This window comes from Hyperolius riggenbachi, chromosome 1, assembly GCF_040937935.1.
Source record: "Hyperolius riggenbachi isolate aHypRig1 chromosome 1, aHypRig1.pri, whole genome shotgun sequence".
Classification (NCBI taxonomy): domain Eukaryota; kingdom Metazoa; phylum Chordata; class Amphibia; order Anura; family Hyperoliidae; genus Hyperolius; species Hyperolius riggenbachi.
This window is the reverse complement of record NC_090646.1, coordinates 198554601-198576578: the sequence shown is the minus strand read 5'-3', so window position 1 is coordinate 198576578 and position 21978 is coordinate 198554601. Positions and strand designations below refer to the sequence as shown.

Here is a 21978-nt window from a genome sequence, read left to right as displayed (position 1 = left end):
GTGGGGTATACCTCAAGTTCCACCTGTGCCTATTGCCCAGGCGCCGCCTGTTGCGGCCCCTGTCTTGCAGGGAACTCTGGGCCCACCATCTCCACCTGTGATGGACCCTGTTGGTAGCTCTCAGGATCCTCAGCCGGTCGATATCGTTCAAGACCTGGCGGTATCTTCATCGGCTGACGATTCTTTGGAGGAGGGTGAGGATAGAGGGGTTTCTGGGTCCGAAATTGAGGATACACCTAAAAAACCGACCAAATACCTCTTTTTAATGCTGAAGAAACTTCTGAGTTACTCAAAGCAGTTTATGACGCTGAGCAATTAACTGAGCCTGTAATTTCATCTTCTGCTAGAGATGATATTTACTCAGGATTCGAGGGTTCAGAAGGCAGAACTTTTACTGTACACCCAGTCATTCGCAAGATGATCATGTCCCAGTGGGAAGATCCTTAGAAAAGACTTTATATTCCTAGGTCATTCAAACGCAGATTTCCCTTTAAGGAGGATGATATTTCTCCATGGGAAAATTGCCCTAGGCTGGATGCTGCTTTAGCTCAATATTCTAAAAATTCTGATTTATCATTTGAGGATTCTGGTGTATTAAAGGATCCAATGGATAAGAAAGCTGAAACTTTGCTCAAAAGAGCATGTGAAGCTATTGCCTTTGCATTTAAACTAGCTATCTCCTCCATCTGCATATCTCGTAATTTAAACAAATGGTTGTCAGGCCTAAAGGGGCATCTAGAAGATGGAACCCCTCATGCCACAATCCTGGAATCCTTTCCGGTTATTGCTCGATCGGTGGCATACTTGGCCGATGCAGCCACCAAAGCACTTGAAGCTGTTGCCAGGGCAGCTGCACTTATTAATGCAGCTAGAAGGGCAATATGGTTGAACACCTGGGAAGGAGATGCAGGATCCAAACTAAAATTGTGTTCTATGAAATTTGATGGAGACTTGTTATTTGGTAAGGGGTTGGAGGAGATATTAGAAATATCCTCCGGTAAAGGAAAGAAATTTCCTGACAAACGGAATGAACAGCCCTTACGGAAAAATTACCAGGGGAAAAAAACGTTTAGCCCTAAAGATAGCAAGTCTCAGCAATCCAAGAGAAGGTGGGTCTACAGTTCAGCTAAATCTAAGACCCCCTTCCTTTTCAACAAACCAGCCACCACAAATCCTAGGGAAATCCTAGGGAAAACAAGTGACATGAAGCAGGTCGGGGGGAGACTGTTGTCATTCGGCCACCTCTGGAAGAATGTTACGACAAATCCCTTCATTCTAGATCTAATACAGACAGGGTACAAAATAGAGTTCTCCTCCCGTCCTCCGACAAAATTCGTATTAACAGGACAAAGAGAAATCATCTGCATTACTGGAGTCCGTCAACACTCTGTTAGATCAAAATGTAATAGTCCAAGTTCCAAGGGCCCAATATCAAAAAGGGTTTTATTCCAGGGTATTCATGATCAAAAAACCCTCAGGAAAATATAGGATGATTCTGAATCTCAAACAATTGAACCCCTTCTTTACGCAGAAAAAGTTCTGCATGGAGACAATTTTCACAGTAAAAACCCTGATCCCAAAGAACGCTTTTATGGCGACTTTGGACTTACAGGATGCGTACTTGCATGTACTAATCCATCCAGCATATCAGAAGTTTCTAAGACTTGCTGTGAAAGTAGGGGATTCGATACTTCACTATCAGTATCAGGCCCTACCCTTTAGAATCTCATCCACCCCTCGGATTTTTACCAAAATTATGGCGGAGGTAACATCTTTCCTACACCTACAAAAGATTCAGATCATACCCTACCTGGACAATCTACTGATTCTAGCAAATTCCACGCAGATCCTTTTGAATCATATAGATATTACCATGCATTACCTGTCGCATTTAGGAGTTGATCAATTACGACAAATCCATGCTAGTACCCACACAAAGAGTGAGATTTTTGGGCTTCTGGGTGGATTCCGTGAAGGAAATTTTTTTTTTTCTCCCGGAAGACAAGCAAGCGCACTTGATTCAAGCAGTGCAAGCATTCAGGGAGAAACTCTATCTCTATTGGGTCTCATCACTTCAGCTATACCAGGAATAGTCTGGGCCCAGGTACACACTCGCATTCTTCAGGAATGGTTTCTGGACACCTGGGACAAGTCCCAGAGATTCTCTGGACCAGTTCTATTTGCTTCCATACTATGTAATCTCTTCAATCCTGTGGTGGGAGCAAACAGAAAACCTGAATCAGGGTCGACTTTGGAAACCACCTTCCCCCAGAAGAACCTATACAGATGCCAGCCTTTGGGGTTGGGGAGCCCATCTAGACCATCTACAAGGACAGGGTCAATGGACAGTAGAGATTCAGGCAAAGTCCTCCAATTTCAGGGAGCTTCTGGCAGTGACACTGTCACTGCTAGAATTCCTGCCATTACTGAGGGGATCTCATGTGACCCTCCTCTCGGACAATATGGTAACAGTATCTTATATATCCAAAAGCAGGGAGGTAAAAGAGCTAAGGGATCTCTCTCTGGAGATATTACAGATTGCAGAAGCCAATCTACAGACAATCTCATCAGTACATATAAAGGTCTTTCTAAATTATTTGGCGGATCATCTAAGTCTGTTTCCCTGTACAGAAGCAGAATGGTCGCTAAACGGCGAAATATTCCAGCAGCTAGTATCTCTTTTGGGTCAGCCAACAGTGGATCTATTCGCCTCTCCTCAAAATGCAAAGGTAAAGACTTTTTTTCTCTTCACCCATCTTCCTAGCTATCACAGCTGGATGCACTGGAAGTACCTTGGCCGAAAGGACTCCTTTATGCGTTCCCACCATTCAACTTGATAGCCAGGGCACTTTGGAAGGTGGAACGGGAGTCCGCACTAGTGATATTTATGGCACCACATTGGCCGCGGAGGCCATGGTTTTCGAAAAATATTACGACTATCGGTTCAGGGTCCTTATCTTCTACCTCCCAGGATGGATCTTCTATTCCAGGCAGGAGTTTTGCACCCGAACCCCCAGAAATTTGCCCTAGTGGCTTGGCTCTTGAATGGGAATCTCTGAAGTTAAGAGGTTTTTAAAACAAGGTCATTACCACGATGGTCAACTGCCGTAAGTTGACCACGAGGAAAATTTACTGTAAAATTTGGAGAGTTTTCTCTTCCTGGAAGAAAAGGAAGGGTCTTAAAGAATCTACTTTACCTATTCTTTTGGATTTCTTACAAGACGGTGTGCATATGGGTCTGGCCACAAGTACATTACGGGTCCAGGTTGCGGCTCTATCTCTTTTTCTTAACTTCAAACTGTCTAAAGAGCAAGCTGTTATTGATTTTCTTAAAGCAGTGTCCAGGTCTAGGCCGGTTCCCTCTAAGTCAGTCCCCCCCTTGGGACTTAAGTTTAGTCTTGAATTACCTTACAAGTTCTCCTTTTGAACCCTTGGATAAGAGTTCCTTAACCACCTGGGCGGTATGGACGAGCTCAGCTCGTCCATCACCGCCGGAGGCTGCCGCTCAGGCCCTGCTGGGCCGATTTGCGCCAAATAAAGAGCAGCACACGCAGCCGGCACTTTGCCAGCCGCGTGTGCTGCCCGATCGCCGCCGCTCTGCGGCGATTCGCCGCGAGCAGCGGCGAAAGAGGGTCCCCCCAGCCGCCTGAGCCCTGCGCAGCCGGAACAAAAAGTTCCGGCCAGCGCTAAGGGCTGGATCGGAGGCGTCTGACGTCAGGACGTCGGCTGACGTCCATGACGTCACTCCGCTCGTCGCTATGGCGACGGTGTAAGCAAAACAAGGAAGGCCGCTCATTGCGGCCTTCCTTGTTTATTCTGGGCGCCGGAGGCGATCGGAAGAACGCCTCCGGAGCGCCCTCTAGTGGGCTTTCATGCAGCCAACTTTCAGTTGGCTGCATGAAATAGTTTTTTTTTAATTTAAAAAAAACCCTCCCGCAGCCTCCCTGGCGATCTTATCAGAACGCCAGGGTGGTTAAAGTGAACCTTAAGCCAGAAAAAAAAGTTTTACTAACCTGGGGCTTCTACCAGGCCTTTGCAGCAGTCCTGTGCCCTCGCAGCCTCTCACTAATCCTCTGGTCCCCCGCTGCCAGCTATTTTCTTTTTTGCCGACAGTCCCGTCAGGACTGTCCACGCATAGCTTTTTCTGCATTGCCGACTGTAATTAGCTATATTGCGGGCCGCAACGTGTACAAAAATACGCGTTGCCGCATATCTATGCGTTCGTATTGCGGCAACGCGTATTTTTGTACGCGTTAGCGGCCCGCAATAGAGATAATTACAGTCGGGAATGCAGAAAAAGCTACGCATTGCCAGTCCTGACGGGCCTGTCGCCAAAAACGAAACTAGCTGGCAGCGGGGGACCAGAGGATTGGTGAGTGGCTGCGAGGGCACAGGACTGCTGCAGGGGGCTGTTATAAGCCCCAGGTGAGTAAAACTCCTCCTCCCTTTTTTTTTTTTTTTTTTTTTTTTTTTTTTTCTTTCTTTCCCCTGGCTTAAGTGTTTCTTTAAAGTGGCTTACATTAAAAACGGCCTTCTTGGTCGCCATTACGTCAGCGCGTAGAGTAGGGGATATTCAAGCAATGTCAATTAAGGTTCCCTACATGACTATTTTCCCTGACAGGATAGTTTTCAAAACAGATCCTACCTATCTTCCGAAAGTTGCTACAGTCTTTCATAGGTCTCAAGATATTGTCATTCCCTCCTTTTGTGACCCTCCAGCCAACCAAAAGGAAGCAAAGCTTAGTACTCTAGATGTTAGAAGAATTATTCTGAAATATTTAGAAGTAACAAAGAATTTCAGGAGATCTAATCATCTATTCGTGGCTTTTTCCGGATCCAGAAAGGGTCTGCAAGTATCCAAAAATACGGTAGCTAGATGGCTAAGGGAGGTTATCAGTTCAGCTTATAGTGGTTCAGGCAAGTCTGTCCCCGAAAAAGTCAGTGCACACTCGACTAGGTCCCTTTCCACTTCCTGGGCAGAAAGGTCTGGAGCTTCGTTAGAGCAGATCTGCAAAGCGGCGACCTGGTCTAGTCATCAGACTTTTGTGAAGCACTACAGGGTAGACCTACTATCAAGTCAGGACTTAACCTTTGGCAGAAAGGTGTTACAGAACATCATCCCTCCCTAATGTATTATTTTAAACTTCTTGTTGGTCTCTCTAGTATACAGCCTTCCTGGAGGATGAGATGTTAAACTTTTGTTAGTACTTACCGGTAGCGGTATTTCAACGAATACTCCAGGAAGGCTACCTTAGTTCCCTCCCTATTTTGGGATAAGATGTTTATTGATCATGTCTTGTTCCTACTGGTCCTTCTAGGGGTTACTCTATCAAAACTGAGGAGGCCGGATTGGAAGAGGGTTATATAGGGACCAATTCATTTAATTGTGATGTGTTTCCTTTGGGGGCAGAGCAGGCTTCCTCTTTTAGTATACAGTCTTCCTGGAGGATTCGTTGAAACCGGTACCGGTAAGTACTAACAAAGGTTTGCGGGATCTTTAGCGACACCCAAGCAGATCCCCCCCCCCCCCCCCCCCCTTCCTAGCACATGGTTCTCCCTACTCACCCCGGTTGCAGTAGGCTGCTCTATTGCACATCATCCCTTCAGCCCCCTCTATAGTAATATAGCATGTAGGTCCCTTCGAATAGTAACTAGGCTGCAGACTAGTGACACTTCTGTATTTCATCGGGTTATAAACTTTCACCCAAGGTATAAATCCAGATCTCTGCCGGACGGTGTCAGTCCTCATACATGTGTATGATTCTTAACAAGGAAGATTTAACCAGCCCTGGTTCACAGCTCTACCTTTGATGTTGTGTACTAAAGATGAGATGGTTTCATAGTGATCAATATACTTACCTATCAGGGTCTGGAAACCTCTCTCTTGGTTGTATTGATCAAAAGTCTTATCAAACATGTTAGAAAATCTTTGCACAAGTGAAGGTGGTGCAAGAGTGGTTTGATATCCATGGTCCATAGCTTTGACTTGTGTCAAGCAGAACCACACTTGCTGCTTGATTAAATCCCAAAAGATTTCCTCTGAATTGTATTGGAAAATCCCTAGTATGTATGGCCAGCGGTATTGGTAGATTAGGTAAATAGTATTTATCTGATATTGCTAGCCTAGAGAAAGTTTAAAGCTACACGGAGCGATCCGGCGGCTCAACACTTCCACGTCCCCGCTCGTCCGCGCGTGCGTCTGGTTCGATACCCGCTCGCCGACGCCGATTATCTTCCGCTCAATTCCCCGCTATTGTCCGCTCGCGGGGAATCGGCCGCGGCGAGATCGGACCTGACGGATCTTATCAATCGAGCCGCATTAGCGGCTCGATTGATAAGATTCATCGGCATGTGTAGACTGGGCTTAAAGGACAACTGAAGCGAGAGAGATATGGAGGCTGCCATATTTCCTTTTTAACCACTTGAGGACCCACCCTTTACCCCCCTTTAAGGACCAGCGTTGAATTCTGTGATCTGTGCTGGGTGGGCTCTACAGCCCCCAGCACAGATCAAACACTAGGCAGAGAGATCAGATCACCCCCCCTTTTTTCCCCACTAAGGGGATGATGTGCTGGGGGGGTCCGATCTCTCCTGCCTGCGTGTGGCTGGTGGGGGGGGGGGGGCACCTCAAAGCCCCCCTCCGCGGCGAAATTCCGCTTCCCCCTCTCCTACCTGGCCCCCTGGTGATCGGGGCTGCACAGGACGCTATCCGTCCTGTGCAGCCTGTGACAGGACGTCCCCTGTCACATGGCAGTGATCCCCGGCCGCTGATTGGCCGGGGATCGCCGATCTGCCTTACGGCGCTGCTGCGCAGCAGCGCCGTACAATGTAAACAAAGCGGATTATTTCCGCTTGTGTTTACATTTAGCCTGCGAGCCGCGATCGGCGGCCCGCAGGCTATTCACAGAGCCCCCCGCCGTGAATTGACAGGAAGCAGCCGCTCGCGCGAGCGGCTGCTTCCTGATTAATTAGCCTGCAGCCGGCGACGCAGAACTGCGTCGCTGGTCCTGCAGCTGCCACTTTGCCGACGCGCGGTATGAGTGCGCGGTCGGCAAGTGGTTAAGCAATACCAGTTGGCATCCTGCTGATCTTTCTTGCATCAGTAGTGTCTGAATCACACATTTGAAACATGCATGCAGCATACGCAGTCAAACTTAAAGAGTAATTTGAGTGAAAAAAAAAATTGCTCAGTTTAATTTGCTTGGGGCTTCTGCTACACACTCTCTCATCCATGTAGCAGCTGGGCTCCTCTGAGAGCTGGCCGACTCGGGTAGTCCTCAGCAACTGCTTATGCACACCCCCAACTACGCATCACCATGATCCTCAGGGCATGGGTAGTTACAATTTTTCTGAACTGCGAAAGTGCAGAATGCTCCCTGCTATGGGAGTGCAATCCAGGAACGTGCAGCTTTTGGAGGAGTGCCAGCTGCTGCATGGATTGCTATGTAATGATGGTGAGGAACCATAACAACTACAGTGGGCTAGGAGAAGCCCCAGGGAAGGTAAACTGTGCTCCTTTTTTTTTTTTTTTTTTTTTTTTTTTTTGTTTTGTTTTGTTTACTACTTCAGATTTCCTATTAAAGGCATACTATCGATTCACATATTTTTTTTTTTTTTTTTTCAATTGACACAGGAATTGTTTGGGAAGTCCTGCTAAGTACTGGTGTATACATTTTAGTAGCAACTTCTTTGTTTACTGTTCGCAAAATACATTCAAAGTTTACTGAACTGAGGGCTGACTGAGCCACGAGGAGAGGGGAAATTCCCCTCACACTTGATCAGTTATCTCTATGTGAAGCTCTGTGTGTGACAGAGAGACAGGACACAGGAGCTGCAGCTGTTAGGAGTTCTGTTTCTGACTGAAGTGTCCGAAGAGAGCAGAGGAAATGTAACTAATTCTCACAGCTTTTTCATATTGTTTTTGCTTTCAGAGTTTCATATTTGCTTTCTGTAGTCTGATATGCAACTCTGGCTGTGCATTGAAGCAGACACCCCTTCTGCAATTGACTTGTCCCAATATAGCTAAATCCTACCCTCAATAAATTACAGCTTTCACCTCTGATATTTAACATGAAAAGTAGGAAAATGTTTACACAGCTACTTAGACATCATTTGTACATTGTTATTTTAGAACACTTGGGTATCGATAGTATTCCTTTAAGGCCTATTTCACAGTGGGACATTGCGTTTTGGTGCGATGTTAAAGTCGCACTGCAAACATACAACGCAACGTGGCCAAAAAGTCGCAACATAGCGTTACCAACACATACAGCATATACAGTAGAAAATACAGGCAATGAAAAGTATGTCTCAGTCATTACTGAGCATGTGCAAACAGTCTAACGCAGCTAATAACGTGTATAACGCACAGCATGCAGTACTTTCACTTAATTTGCAGCGTTAGACACCAACGCAACGTGTGCCCTGTGAATGGGGCATCGATTTTTTTCATTACAGTGCGTTCTTCTGCGTTAAATATTGTTTTAACGTGCGACTTTAACGTCGCACTGTGAAAGAGGCCTAAGTCAAACATCTGTTCTGCATGCTTGTTCAGAGTCTATGGCTAAAAGTATTAGAGGCAGAAGCTCAGCAGGACAGCCAGGCAGATCTGCATTGTTTAAAAGGAAATAAATATGGCAGCCTCCATTTCCCTTTCAGGTTAGTTGTCCTTTTAAAGAGGCACTGTAGTGACACATATAGGCCTCAATTCACTAAGCAGTTTAGACTAGTCTACAGATGGTTTTTAGTCTACTGCTGGTTTGGTGTAATGGTTTAGACCTGTTTTTTAGACTTGGTCTAACATTCAAACATTCAGTAAATTACACAATTCACAAAGGCAAACAAGGAGTAACCACGCCTACTTTTTCTGACCGACATTAGGCATCTGATTTCTGTAGGTAAAGTAATTCTGTGAGGTATTTTAGATGTGAGGATGGAACCTTTTGAATTCAATATACAGGAGTTTCATTTTATCCAGAGGAGAGCTCCTCAATGGAGAAGGATGTCAGTTATAGCAACTCGTTTGTGAATTGCATCTTTTTATCATTTCCCCTGCTTTACCGACCTAATAACCCAATGTTTTAGACCAGGTCTAAAAACAGATCTAAAACATTTGGTAAAAGTGAATTCCCCTTTGATGCAACTAACCAAACCATCAATAGACTAACAAACCATCTGTAGACTAGTGTAAACTGCTTAGTGAATTGAGGCCTTAGTAGAATGTAGTGAATTATTCAGGATACCCACTTTTAAGTTCAATATTCTGGTTTCAACATCAAAAACACTTCCTATATCTATACTGTATATTGGTATGTAGGCTTACCCCCACCAGTGATATCACATCCTAGGCTGTTTAGCTATGCAGAATTCTGCTCCCAGAGCTTTCTTGGAGACCAGGTATAATGTCTGACTTACTGTCTGCCTTCTCTTACCTGACAGACCACATCAGAATGGCTGGTATAGAGAATTGGTGTATGGGGGCCACTTACAAATAACAGCAGTCAGCCAGATGCAGTGGTGAAGTGGTGCTCAATGCAGATACAGGCTATAAGTGGCAGAATCAGTGAAGCCATATATTTTACATAATACAGTATAATTATGGATCAGTGTGTATGTTTGCTTGGAAGTAAACAATGCTTTAACATTTCAGCTTTCTGTCTCTCATCTTCTGATGTCAGCTTCCTGAGTCATACATCTGCAATCAGCAGGCTGCTAGTGCAGTCAGAGGATGGATTTAGAACATACGATTTGTATTTTTATTTTTGGACGGTGATTCAGAATGGTTGTTTTTTTTTTTATATAAAGTAAACCTAACATGAGGGGACTAGTAGGGAAGATGCCATGTTTTACTTTTAAAAGATGAGCAGTCACAGATAAATTAGCAATGTGAATCTTCAGCCAAACTTATCTTGGGTAAAGAAGTCTTTCTTTTATATTTTTGATATGTGACTAGGTGAAGAATCTTTTATTAGTAACGAATTTGATTAGCTGATCAGTGTACACAGTAAGCTTAAAGGCCCATACACACGTCGGATTTTAGCGAACGACCCGTCGTTTGAACGTTCCGTCGTTCGGACGTTTTCGCGTCAAATCCGACGTGTGTACAGACTATCGTTCGGGTGATAAGACTGGTTACCAACGATCCGCCGGGCGGATCGCTGGTAACCAGTCTTATCACCCGAACGATAGTCTGTACACACGTCGGATTTGACGCGTACACCCTTTTTGCTTATGTCCAAAATGTTTTTTGTTTCAGGTACCCTTTCAAAGTGTGTACAGGTGTTCCCTAATGCCCACTGATTGCTGGCTAATAACAGATATACTGGAAAACCATATGTCTGCTTGGTGATGGCCACTGCGACGAGCTGTGTGAAAGGGGCCTTGTGCTTGGTGTTCAGATTTTTAACCATTACTGATCACACTGATGTTTTTAAGGCTCTTTTTGAGTGCTCAAACCCACTAGAGGCCTTTTCTAAATGCTTGTGATTTGAAAAAGAAGTTCTTGCTAATGCAATGCTATGGGGGATTTTTTTTACATAAAATCTCATCACTCAAGTGGGATCACACCCATTGAATTACATTAGCAAGAGCTTTTCAAATTGCAAAGTGCTCAGAAAAGCGCTCTTAGTGGGTTCCCGGCCTCACACTGCCTGTGTTATTGCGTTTTTATATTCCGATCGCATGCAATTCACAACACGCAAGCACACTGATTTTAGATAGAAATCACGGGTTCTGATTTAGAAGAACATGTTGAAATTGCACTGCGATTTCTGGTGTTTGGAACCATCGCGCATTTTGCAGTTTTGCCTATGATTCCCAGTGCCCAAATGAAAACTCAATCGCCAAAAAATTGCATTTCAAAAATCGCAATTGCATTTAGTTTGCGTTTTTGAAGTGTAACAGAGCCCTTACTGTTTTGGTATTTTATATGATGGGAGATTGGCAGGTCTACATGTAATGTATTACACCTGCCATCTATCCATTTGCGTATCCTGCTCTTAAATCAAGTACTGGTAATCCTATTTCTTAGTTTTTTTTTTCTTACTTTACAGGGTTTGTGCATCGCTAATATGTCTTCAGCCACTGGTGGAGACAGCGGACTGGAATCCTCTTTGGAAGCAAGTATAAGAAGTAACTGCTCTTATGGATCAACCCGAGCCAGGATCTTTAAAATCATTGTGATTGGAGATTCAAATGTTGGAAAGACATGTCTGACTTACCGCTTCTGCACCAGCTACTTTCCTGATCGGACTGAGGCCACTATTGGTGTGGACTTTCGGGAGAGGAGCGTAGAAATAGATGGTGAAAAGATAAAGGTAAAAGCTTAACTGAGTACCAAACATCTGAATTGCAGAATTGTTCAGATGTCTATCCAGCTGAAATATCTTATCTATAGCATTAAATGAATGCTTGCATTTCCCTTTAAAGCAACCCTAAAGCCGAGGGGGGGGGGGGGGGGGGGTAGGGAGTAGGCTCTGTACCCCATCGATTCTTCCTGGTACTCTCTCGCTGTGTCTTCATTCCTGGGCTGTCCCCCTGGTGAAATTAATGTATCTGCAAGTCAAATGCATCTTATCTTCAGCCCTCAGCAGGCAGCCTTCAGAAGTGCTTGTGTCCCTTAGTACTTTGAAGACGAGCAGATCCGTATAGCGCATGTAAGATTCTTGGCTTGTACATGCGCAGTATGGATGTGCCAGTCTTGTGAAGGATGTCAGTGCTTCTGAAGCCTTCGGGTCCTGCAGGTGCTCCATTTTGAATGGAGGACAATGGGGAGACAGAGGCTTGGAGAGGACTAGGAAAGCCTTATGGGTTTCAGAGCCTTCCCCCTAAAGGTTCATTCACACCTACCAACTATCTGCCAAACTTGTCTGTTAGCACCATCAGTGTTCTCCCCAGAATTTTTTTCCAGCCGGGTGGCATGATAAAGTAGCCGGGTGGGGGAAGGTCACTGTCACGCTGGGTGGGAGAAAAGGGGTTAACACTGGCTAGGAAGGGGCATTCTCAGTCAGGGTGTTGCTGGTGGATTTGAAGACCTCTCTGACCCCTATTTACCAGCAGCACTGGAATATCCCTCTCCAACAGAATTGCATCTGAGACTTTTTCAGGCAAAGACAGACTCTCCCTCCTCTATTTGCAGCAACCAGTGTGAGCCTTCTTCCCCCACCCCACATGGCACATTAAGCAATGGGTTGATCAGTGCTAATTTGTACAGTTGTGCAGCACTGCAGGAGACACCACAGACTGACATCTCCACCCCCACCTGTCTACAGAGACATCACATTCAGATACACAGTGGCCAGGCAGCAGGGCCAGTAATTATTGCTTTACAGGCACTTGATGGTGGGGGACAGAAAGACATGCCTGAAAGAACAGGGCAAAACAAACTTCAGCTCCTTGCTCTCCTGTGCATTTGCTGGGGCTTCACACATACTTTATGACGGGGAGACACACATGCCTGTGATCAGAGCGGCGCGTCCTCTCCTATCTTCCTCTACCCCGCTGCTTGTAGAAGTTACCAAGCTTTCCCCGCCCCTCCACACTACGGACAGGAGCTGGGGGAGGAGGGCGGAGATAGCGTCCCTGAATGACAGCGGGCTGGCTGCACTGAAACAGCCGCTGCTCGCTCTAATGAAGTAGAGGAAAAAAAGATTGTTTCACAGACCAGGACAAACGGCAGCTGGGCGGGAGGGCAGGGTCAGGTGGGCGCTCCGCCCAGTTAAAAGGCTCTGGGGAGAACACTGACCATACAACTTTTGTTGTGAAACAACTAAAGCCCCATACACATGCTTAACAGCAGTCTTTTATGCTGAAACGCCTAAAATAAAAGTCTTTTGCTATTGTTCAAAGAGCTGATAAGAAGTCAATACAACAGTTGTATTGACTTCTTATCAGCTCTTTGAACAATCGCAAAAGACTTTTTAGTTTCTACTTGTTTCACAACAAAAGCTGTTTGACAATTGTGCTGCATAAAAGACCGCTGTTGGGCGTTTGAATGGGGCTAAACGGGCAAGTTTGGCAGATAGTTGGTAGGTGTGTATGAACCTTTAGGCAAACTTGTATGTATGTATGTATGTATGTAGGTTTGTTTTTGTTTGTGTTTGTGTTTGTTTGTTCTCTTCCCAGGTCGCTTCAGGATCGCTTAAAGTTTAGCTGTGATAATGAAAGTCATTTAAAAATATGTGAAGTCCTGCACCCCGTGAATAGTGCATGCATATGGCAATGCTGATTTGGTTTCTGATATCAGTAGTACCTTTGTAGCGCCAGTTTTTTTTTATTTATTTATTTTTTGCAGCACTTCAGTTGCCAAGAGTGAGTTGAAGCTATGCACATACAGTAGCATTGTATTTCATTGTGGTAAATGCACTGTACTGCATATACAATTATATAGGTTTGTTCGCACCTCTGTTGTAGTGGACCATGTTATCCTAATGCACTTATAGCAGAACTTTTTTGGTTTAATGTGTGAAACCATGCACAATACATAGTACCGTATATCTCCGACTCCTATATTGCACCCTCTTAAAGGGGAACTGAAGAGAGAGGTATATGGAGGCTGTCATGTTTATTTCCTTTTAATCAATACCAGTTGCCTGGCAGCCCTGCTGGTCTATTTCTCTGCAGTAGTATCTGATTAAAACCAGAAACAAGCATGCAGCTAGTCTTGTCAGATCAGACTTATAAGTCTGAACCACTGAAACACCTGATCTGCTGCATGCTTGTTCAGGGGCTATGGCTAATAGTATTAGAGGCAGAGGATCAGCAGGGCTGCCAGGCAACTGGTATTGTCTAAAAAGAAATAAACATGACAGCCTCCATATACCTCTCTCTTCAGTTCCCCTTTAAGCTGGAGGTGTTTTTTTTTGGTTTTTTTTTTTTAATTGACTCAAGTATATGTCTACCCAGCAAAGCTAATTGCTGCATTGGAGACCAGGAGAGGTTAAGGACTGCACTGCACAAAGTATTGTAGCCATTAGCCCCTCCTGGCCCTTTAAGTCATTGGGAATCGAAGAAGAAGAAAAAAAGATGCTTGCCTAAAAAGAGGGAAGGTTCGGGGTCCTACAGAGCTTTCCCTCTCCTCTCCTGGTGCCCTCGCTGCAGCGGCAGCTCCTCCGCTTGAATCCCCTGCCGCGGGGGACTTCGGGAGCCAAGTCCTCCTTAAGACAGGCGATTCCATACTGTGCACACCCCAGTGCACGAGAGAGGGCATTTGTGCGTGCGCAGTATGGATTAGCCCGTCTTCGGGAGCACTCAGGCTCCCAAAGACTTTCAAAGCCTACCTTCTGTGGTGGAGACAGCAGTATTTGACCAAATTGGTTGAATACTGCTACTGGGGAGCCAGCGCTGCAACAGAAGCCGGGAGAGGCGCAGGAAGGTTCTATGGGACCCAGAGCCTTCCCTCTCCTTGGGTAATTATCTAGATTCTTATTTATTTTTAGAACTATTCTCATTCACTTTAACTGGTTGCTGACCGATCCACGCCAATTGGCTTGAACGCGGTGGCAGCCTCAGGACCGCTCAACGCCAATTGGCGTGAAGTTCTGGGGCGGGGTTTTGCAGGACATCTCATGCGTCTCTGCTTGAATGATGGAGACTGTTAGACGGCGAAACTGCCATCTATTTACATTGTACAGTGCTGCGATCTACAGCAGCGCTGTACTTGGGACAGCTGTGTGACATGACTGTCCCCCTTGAAGGCACAGAAGCGATCAGCTGTCATAGGTTGATGCCTATGACAGCTGTTCGCTGTGATTGGCTGGCGGGGGGAGGGAGGGGCAGGTTAAAAAAAATGTAATTTTATTAAAATAAAAAAAATAATACAAATGAATAAACATGCTGGCAGGGATCAGAGCCCACCAACAGAAAGTTCTGTTGGTGGGGGAGAGGAATCACTTGTGTGCTGAGTTGTACAGCCCTGCAGCGAGGCATTAAAGCTGCAGTGGCCTCAATTGGTGTAAGCCTACTGTACTTAAAGTGGATCCGAGATAAACTTTTATTCACTGCATAATTGTGTTTCTTGCATATAGTTTATTTGGCATTCCTCAAGCCAAATACTTTTTGTTTTGTTTTATTACTCTAATTCACTATAAACTAAACAAGCCTTGCCCACAGCTTTTCACAGTGCCTTGGCACTGTAGCAAGGGCTTATGGGAGCTCAGTCTGGGCAGGAGGAGGAGGTTACTAGCCATTGATTTCAGAGGCAGAGGGGTGGAGGGAGGAGGAGAGGGGACTGAATTTGGACACAGGCAAGCTGATAGCATCTCCAGCCCTCTGCTTGTGACAGTGTGACAAACAGAACATGGCTGCCCTCATTGTATCACAGGAATAAATCATAAACTTTTGAAGCTGTTTTCAGCTAGATATGCTGTGTAAACGATCTAAACTTTAGATAATTTAGATACATAGACAAGTTACTTGTTCTAGTTAGTTTTTCATCTCTGATCCGCTTTAAGTACAGCTGATTACTCCTCCAGGTTTCCAAGTGTAGCATTTATCCACTCCCCCTCCGTAGTAAGCGCTGCAACCCAGTATCTTTTCCCATGCCTTTTCCTTGTTAATTGTTGAGGCCTGGACTTTAAGATGTGTTTTTTGGCATTTCCTCTATCAAGTGTCACTTGCTACTGAATAAATTGCTGCAATTGGGAATGTTACCACACATTACTCAGTGTGCTCAGTGTTGCAGCCATTGGTTGGTAACAAGTCATTGTCTCACAGGCAATAGATGCCTCTGAGAAGTGCTTTTCCAAGCAACTTCGATGGGAGGAGGGTTGTAATGCATGCTGGCCACTGCGGCTCGCCCTGCAAAGGATGAGACAGGTATGTCGTCCACCCACTTGGCTATGAGTCAGGAGTTAAGGTTCAACTCCATTACAAGTCGACCCCCTATACTTCAGTGAGTCGCACTAAGTTTCTAGACTTGTATTCTACCAACATCATTTAGGTGCTGTTTAACAGGATATACAGTTAAATACAATCTGTAGTTTTTATCTACTGTAAAGCTGCTCTCTTCTGTAAATGTAGTTTCATATTTAAGTGAGTCTGATAGGAAAAAATTTAAAATTTAATACAATTTAGATACTTACATTAGAGGTAAGCCTCTGGAGAGTTCTGATGCTTCCCACTGACTCCTCCTGGGACCCTCAAACTAAATTCGACAAGCTGTCTGATTTGCTCTTGCAGACCCGCTCCCCTCTTTGTACGAGCGTTGCTGCACTGTGCCTGCTTAAAGGGAACCTAAACTGAAAGGGGTATGGATTTTCCTTATAAACAATACCGGTTGCCTGGCAGCCCAGCTGATCTCTTTAGCTGCAGTAGTGGCTGAATCACACACCTGAAACAAGCATGCATCTAATCCAGTCTGACTTCAGTCAGAGAACCTGATTTGCGTGCTTGTTGAGGGGCTGTGGCTGAAATTATCAGACACAGGATCAGCAGGAGAGTCAGGCAACTGATATTATTCTAAAAGGAAAAATCCATATCCTTCTCAGTTTAGGTTCCCTTTAAAGGGAAGGGCTGAGGTAATTAACCACTTCAGGACCATAGGCTTACACCCCTCTAGTAACCAGACTTTTTTTTTTTTTTTTTTTTTTTTTTTAATTTGTTTTTTGCCCACTGCAGCTTTAAGGGCTTGCTGCAGGGCTGCACAACTCAGCACAGTGATTTCTGCCCACCAACAGAACTTTCTGTTGGTGGTGGGCTCTGATCGCTGCTGCGGGGTTTTTTTTTTTTTTGTTTATCACTATTTTTCCCGCCCCTCCCTCCCCCTGCCAGTCAATGACAGCGATTGGCTGTCATAGGCATCAGCCTATGACAGCCGATCGCTCCTGAGCCTCCCAGGAGGACAGCCATGTCATACGGCGGTCCCAAGTACAGTGCTGCTGTAGATCGCAGTGCTGTACAATGTAAATAGATGGCGGTTTTGCCATCTAACAGTCTCCTAGTGGAGATGCACGCACAACTTCATATCGATTGGCAGTGAGCGGTCGGTCCTGGGGGAGCCGCCGCGTTCACGCCAATCTGCGTGGAGCGGTCGGCAAGTAGTTAAAGGACAACTGAAGTGAGAAATATATGGAGGCTGCCATATTTCCTTTTACCGGTTGCCTGGCAGTCCTGCTGGTCTATTAGGATGCAGTAGTCTGAATAATGCCAGGAATAAGCATGAAGCTAATCTTTCAGATCTGACAATGTTAGAAACACCTGATCTGCTGCATGCTTGTTCAAGGTCTATGGCTAAAAGTATTAGAGGCAGAGGATCAGCAGGACAGCCAGACAACTGGTATTGCTTAAATTGAAATAAATATGGCAGCCTCCATATTCCTCTTGCTTCAGTTGCCCTTTAAAAAACAAAAATCTACTTTCCCGGGTCTTTCTCCAGCCCCTGGCAGCCGTCCTGTGCCGCTCAGGGTCGCACTGCAGTCTGGAGTGTACTGTGCAGTAGTTCTGTGCTTGCGCAGAATACTCGAGATGACATCCGTGCGACCACAAGCGCCTCTGGTGAAGTAGATGCCAGTCTGCATCTGCACCGGAGCCCCTTTTTTTTCATTTAAGATTTGTACTCGTTCTTTAGGTAAATACACACTGAAGCTTTGATCTTGCTCATCAGAGCACAGCAAGCACATAAATTTGCAGTTAATATGTGGCAAATAGATGCGACTGTTTAATTCAGGCCTATAGCACGGTATCTGTCTGTATATGGTGTTTTATTAAATTCCTGCTGGCCTGATCCTTGTGTATTCAGCACGGGCCAGTTGGAAAAACACCTATAAACTGTGGTTACTACAGATACACATTTTCTCTCCAGTGTAGCTTCGTTTAACAGTTGTGACCACAAGCCCAGAATCAGCTGCGCTCTGACGTATTGTGAACCACAGCAGAAGTTTCAGTCTCTGCATTGGTTCCTTATTTATATTGTTGAGGCTCAACTAAATATAGAGTATTGGAAATACATAATGTAACTGAATTCCCCATAGTTTAAAGGACATCCGAGGTGAAAATAAATTGATGAGAAAAATAATTGTAACTATCCACTTTCTACTAAAAATGACTTTTTTTTTTTTTTTTTTTTTTTTTTAGATCTCCCACAGTTTTTTTGTGTGTTTAAATCTAGGTTTTTGTTTCTACTGTTTCATTGTCTCTGCACAATGACGCCTTCATTGAAGTAGTACAGAGCTCAAATCTATGAATTATTGACCCTTTTTATATCTTTCCTGCTCTCAGAAGGAAAGTGACAGGCAAGTGTTTTATGGCTGTAATTACTTATCAGTGAGGCTTATGCCACAGTCTGACCCGGTCCTGACCTGGACAGAAACTGTCACTTCCATACCTGATGTTTAACCTCCTTAGCGGTATGCCCGCTGTCGGGCATACCGCTCTGTGGCCCCAGGAGTCCCCCATGATAAAATTATTGTCCCAAATGACTGTAAACCATTTAGTTAGCACTAGGCTAGCTAGTACAAGTGTCGGGCACCCGCCGCTCCCCTACGATTTCTGCCCCCCGATCCAGCGATCGCGCAGCCTACCTGCACAGCTCCGGTCTCTCTATGAGGAGGATCGGGTTTGCGCATGACGTCGGCGATGTCATGTGCGATCCTCCCCATAGTGAAGACCGGAGCTGTCTGGGGAGGATGCGCCGATTGCTGGATCCAGGCTGGGTAATGTATAAACTGGGGAGCGGGGGGGGGGCCAAACATCTTTACTAGCTAGCCTAGTGCTAGCTAAAGGGTTTACAGTCATTTGGGACAATAATTTTAGAATCGAAAAGTAACAAAACCTCCTGAGCGGCGGAACGCTCAGGAGGTTAACCCTTTCAGGCATCAAAAGAAAAAAGGAAAACCGCATAATTATCTGTGCTTGGCACTGTACAAACACGCCTATCTCATCATGTCACTTATCTCCTCGGTTGTCCTTTAATAACCCATAGTATTTTTTTATTTTTTGGGTTTTTTTTTCTTCCATTAACTGTTATATGAATGGTTTTATGATATGTGTTGTGTATGTACCGCACTGACCTATGCTTTCTGAATACTTCCCAGATTCAGCTGTGGGACACGGCAGGACAGGAGCGGTTTCGTAAGAGTATGGTGCAGCACTATTACAGAAATGTGCACGCTGTGGTTTTTGTGTATGATATCACAAACATGGCCAGTTTCCAGAGTCTGCCGGCCTGGATAGAAGAGTGCAAGCAACATTTGCTCACAAACGATGTGCCGCGCATCCTGGTAGGCAATAAGTGTGACCTAAAGGACTCCATTCAAGTGCCCACTGACTTGGCTCAGAAGTTTGCCGATGCTCACAGCATGCCCATGTTTGAGACCTCTGCCAAAAACACCAATGACCACGTAGAAGCCATTTTTATGACTCTGGCACACAAGCTGAAGAGTCACAAGCCGTTAGTGCTGAGTCAACCGCCAGAAAGCACAGTGGAGTTGAATTCTGTGCCAAAGACTTCTTTTCCATGTGGATGCTAAATGTTTCCTTTTTTCAGGACTGCAGAGTGCAATTTCTGAGAAGAATGGGTACTGAACTCGGTTACGCTGGGCGCCAGGGAAGATGCATGGTTTCATGGAGGCCTATGGCATGTGCTGTTAAGGTTTATGTTTTTTCATTACGCCTCAAGTTGTAATTGTTGATCAAGTGTCCATTTACCTGCACAGTGACCACTGAGGAACACGGGCACTGGACTTTTATGTTGCATTCATCCTATCTTCTAAAAAGACTAAATCCCTTAGCAAGTGCAATTTTTAAGAAACAAGGAAGAATATTATGTGCTTTATTAATATGCATTACCTAAAATTTTGTCTAGAAGTGTCCCCTATATTTTATGGTTGGCACTCCATTGTCCAGGCTATGTGTCTATCCTGATCGTCTGTCTATATCCTGATGCTCTGACAATTCTTCTGCCTTGCTAGACTCACATACAGACTTCTAGATAAACATCTATCTGTGTGCCTGGCACCATGATGCTGCTAACAGAGAAAGTCAGTTCATTTGTATAAAGGATATTATTGCTTTTGAATGAACAGATTAAGAAGTTGCTGTGAAGTCCATTCAGTTTCTTTCTGTAGCTACGCTTGATTCACTTTTTCAAATGATAAAATACAGTTGTAAGTTGCAATTGCAACCAGGAACAAACGTGTCTGTCAAGTGCTAAGATCAGCACTTCTACCGTAGTGCAATCAAGGTCATTGTGCTGGTCTAACTATGTCCGTTTATTACTCCTAGTTGTGCTTTTTTCACTCCTTGTCATGTTCTACCTTGTAAACAACAACAAGCACAAGTTTTATTTTAACTGTTAGAATCCTGCAATTTGCACATGGATCTATTTCAGTGACAACTAAAAGACTTCATAGATATTTGCAGTTAACTAATAAGGAAAAGGGAATGATGGCTTAAGGGACTGTGTACATTGTTTACTAAAATACAATTTTTTTTTTCTTTCAGTTTAATGAAAAATGACAAACTTGCTTGTCTTTGTATCTAAGATTTTACAATTCTCTAACATTCCTGCTTCGCTAGAAACCTTTGTAGGTTTCAGCATTTGCACATTCGATATAGAGGCTCCCAGAGCATCTTATCACGGAAAGGCAGAAGTTTGTGTACCTGAATTCTGGAATGCTTACATATGTCTAGTTTTGATTGGCCAATTTTTCCACATCCTTGTAGTATGAAAGCTTACTTACACCATAATATTCATAGTATTCGAAATATGTTGTCTCTCATGCTACATGGAAGTGGTCAAATTGGCCAGTCTACATTTAGTGTCTGCACCCTTTCTGTGTCCACTGTGGTGATTTCACTTTAACACAAACCAGAAAATTACTTAATAAAATAGTTAAATGCTGATAACCTAAATGTTTTGTTTAAACATTAGTCTGAAGAGGGTAAGTACCTACAGATGGGTACTTATTAGACACAGCACTGTCTGCAGGTACTGGGTTATGGGTTTGTATCCGCCTACGCTCTTGAGCCAGCAGTGTGCAATGAACAGTGACAAATGCAAACAATCCACAACATTCTTTTTTTTATTGGTACATTTTTGTGAAGAGGTTGGAGGCATGATGGCAATGTCTACATTGAGAGGCACAAGGTTAGCGGGGCTGTTGCTCAGTCATTTCACTTGCCTTTTGCACAGATTAGGTACACAATTCACTGAAGTTTTCTTCTTCACACCTTTTGGTGATAAATCAATTATTCACAAAGCAATTTACCTCCTGCAACCCTTAAAGGGAACCTTAACTGCCGTGGGAAAATAAATTCACTTACCTGGGGGCTTTTCCAAGCCTCCTGCAGCCGTCCTGTGCCCGCGCCGGTCCTTCGGTGCCCTCCGGTCTCCCTCCGCCGCTAAGTTTCGATTTCGGACGACTGCCAGTCGTCCTGGGGCCTCTTCCGCATTCCTTGTCGTAAACTGCAGTAAAGCGCGTCCGCATGACGCCAAACGCGTCATCGCATGACGCCAAACGCGTCATGCGGACGCGCTTTACTGCAGTTTACGACAAGGAATGCGGAAGAGGCCCCAGGACGACTGGCAGTTGTCCGAAATCGAAACTTAGCGGCGGAGGGAGACCGGAGGGCACCGAAGGACCGGCGCGGGCACAGGACGGCTGCAGGAGGCTTGGGAAAGCCCCCAGGTAAGTGAATTTATTTTCCCACGGCAGTTAAGGTTCCCTTTAAGTTAATGCACACCTGAACTGTACAAAAATGCAACTTTTCTCAGTTTAGGTGTCCTTTAGGGATTGGTTCTTAAAGTTATTGATTCAATCTGGATTGAATCTTTAACTTAAATTGGATCCGAGATAAACTTTTATTCATTGCATAATTGTGCTCCTTACCTATAGTTTATAGGGCATTCTTCAAGCCAAATACTTTCACAGGCTGAGGGGAGGAGATGCAGAGCAGCTTGCCTGTGTAATAATCACAAGCAGAATATGGCTGCTCTCGTATCACAGGAAGAAATAATCATATACTGTTAAAGCTGTTTGCAGC

At 44.8% G+C, this 21978-nt stretch overlaps 1 protein-coding gene across 1 annotated transcript in view; it reads left to right on the top strand.

Moving 5' to 3' along the window:
- Window positions 1-21233, top strand: part of RAB33B (RAB33B, member RAS oncogene family) — a 28295-nt gene extending 7062 nt beyond the window's left edge. Inside the window, exons 2-3 of the mRNA XM_068279718.1 lie at window positions 11052-11315; window positions 19029-21233. Of these exons, the coding sequence (XP_068135819.1) occupies window positions 11070-11315; window positions 19029-19463 (681 nt within the window). The 5' untranslated portion in view covers window positions 11052-11069 and the 3' untranslated portion in view covers window positions 19464-21233. The remainder of the gene's footprint in view (window positions 1-11051; window positions 11316-19028) is intronic.
- Window positions 21234-21978: the final 745 nt, after the last annotated feature.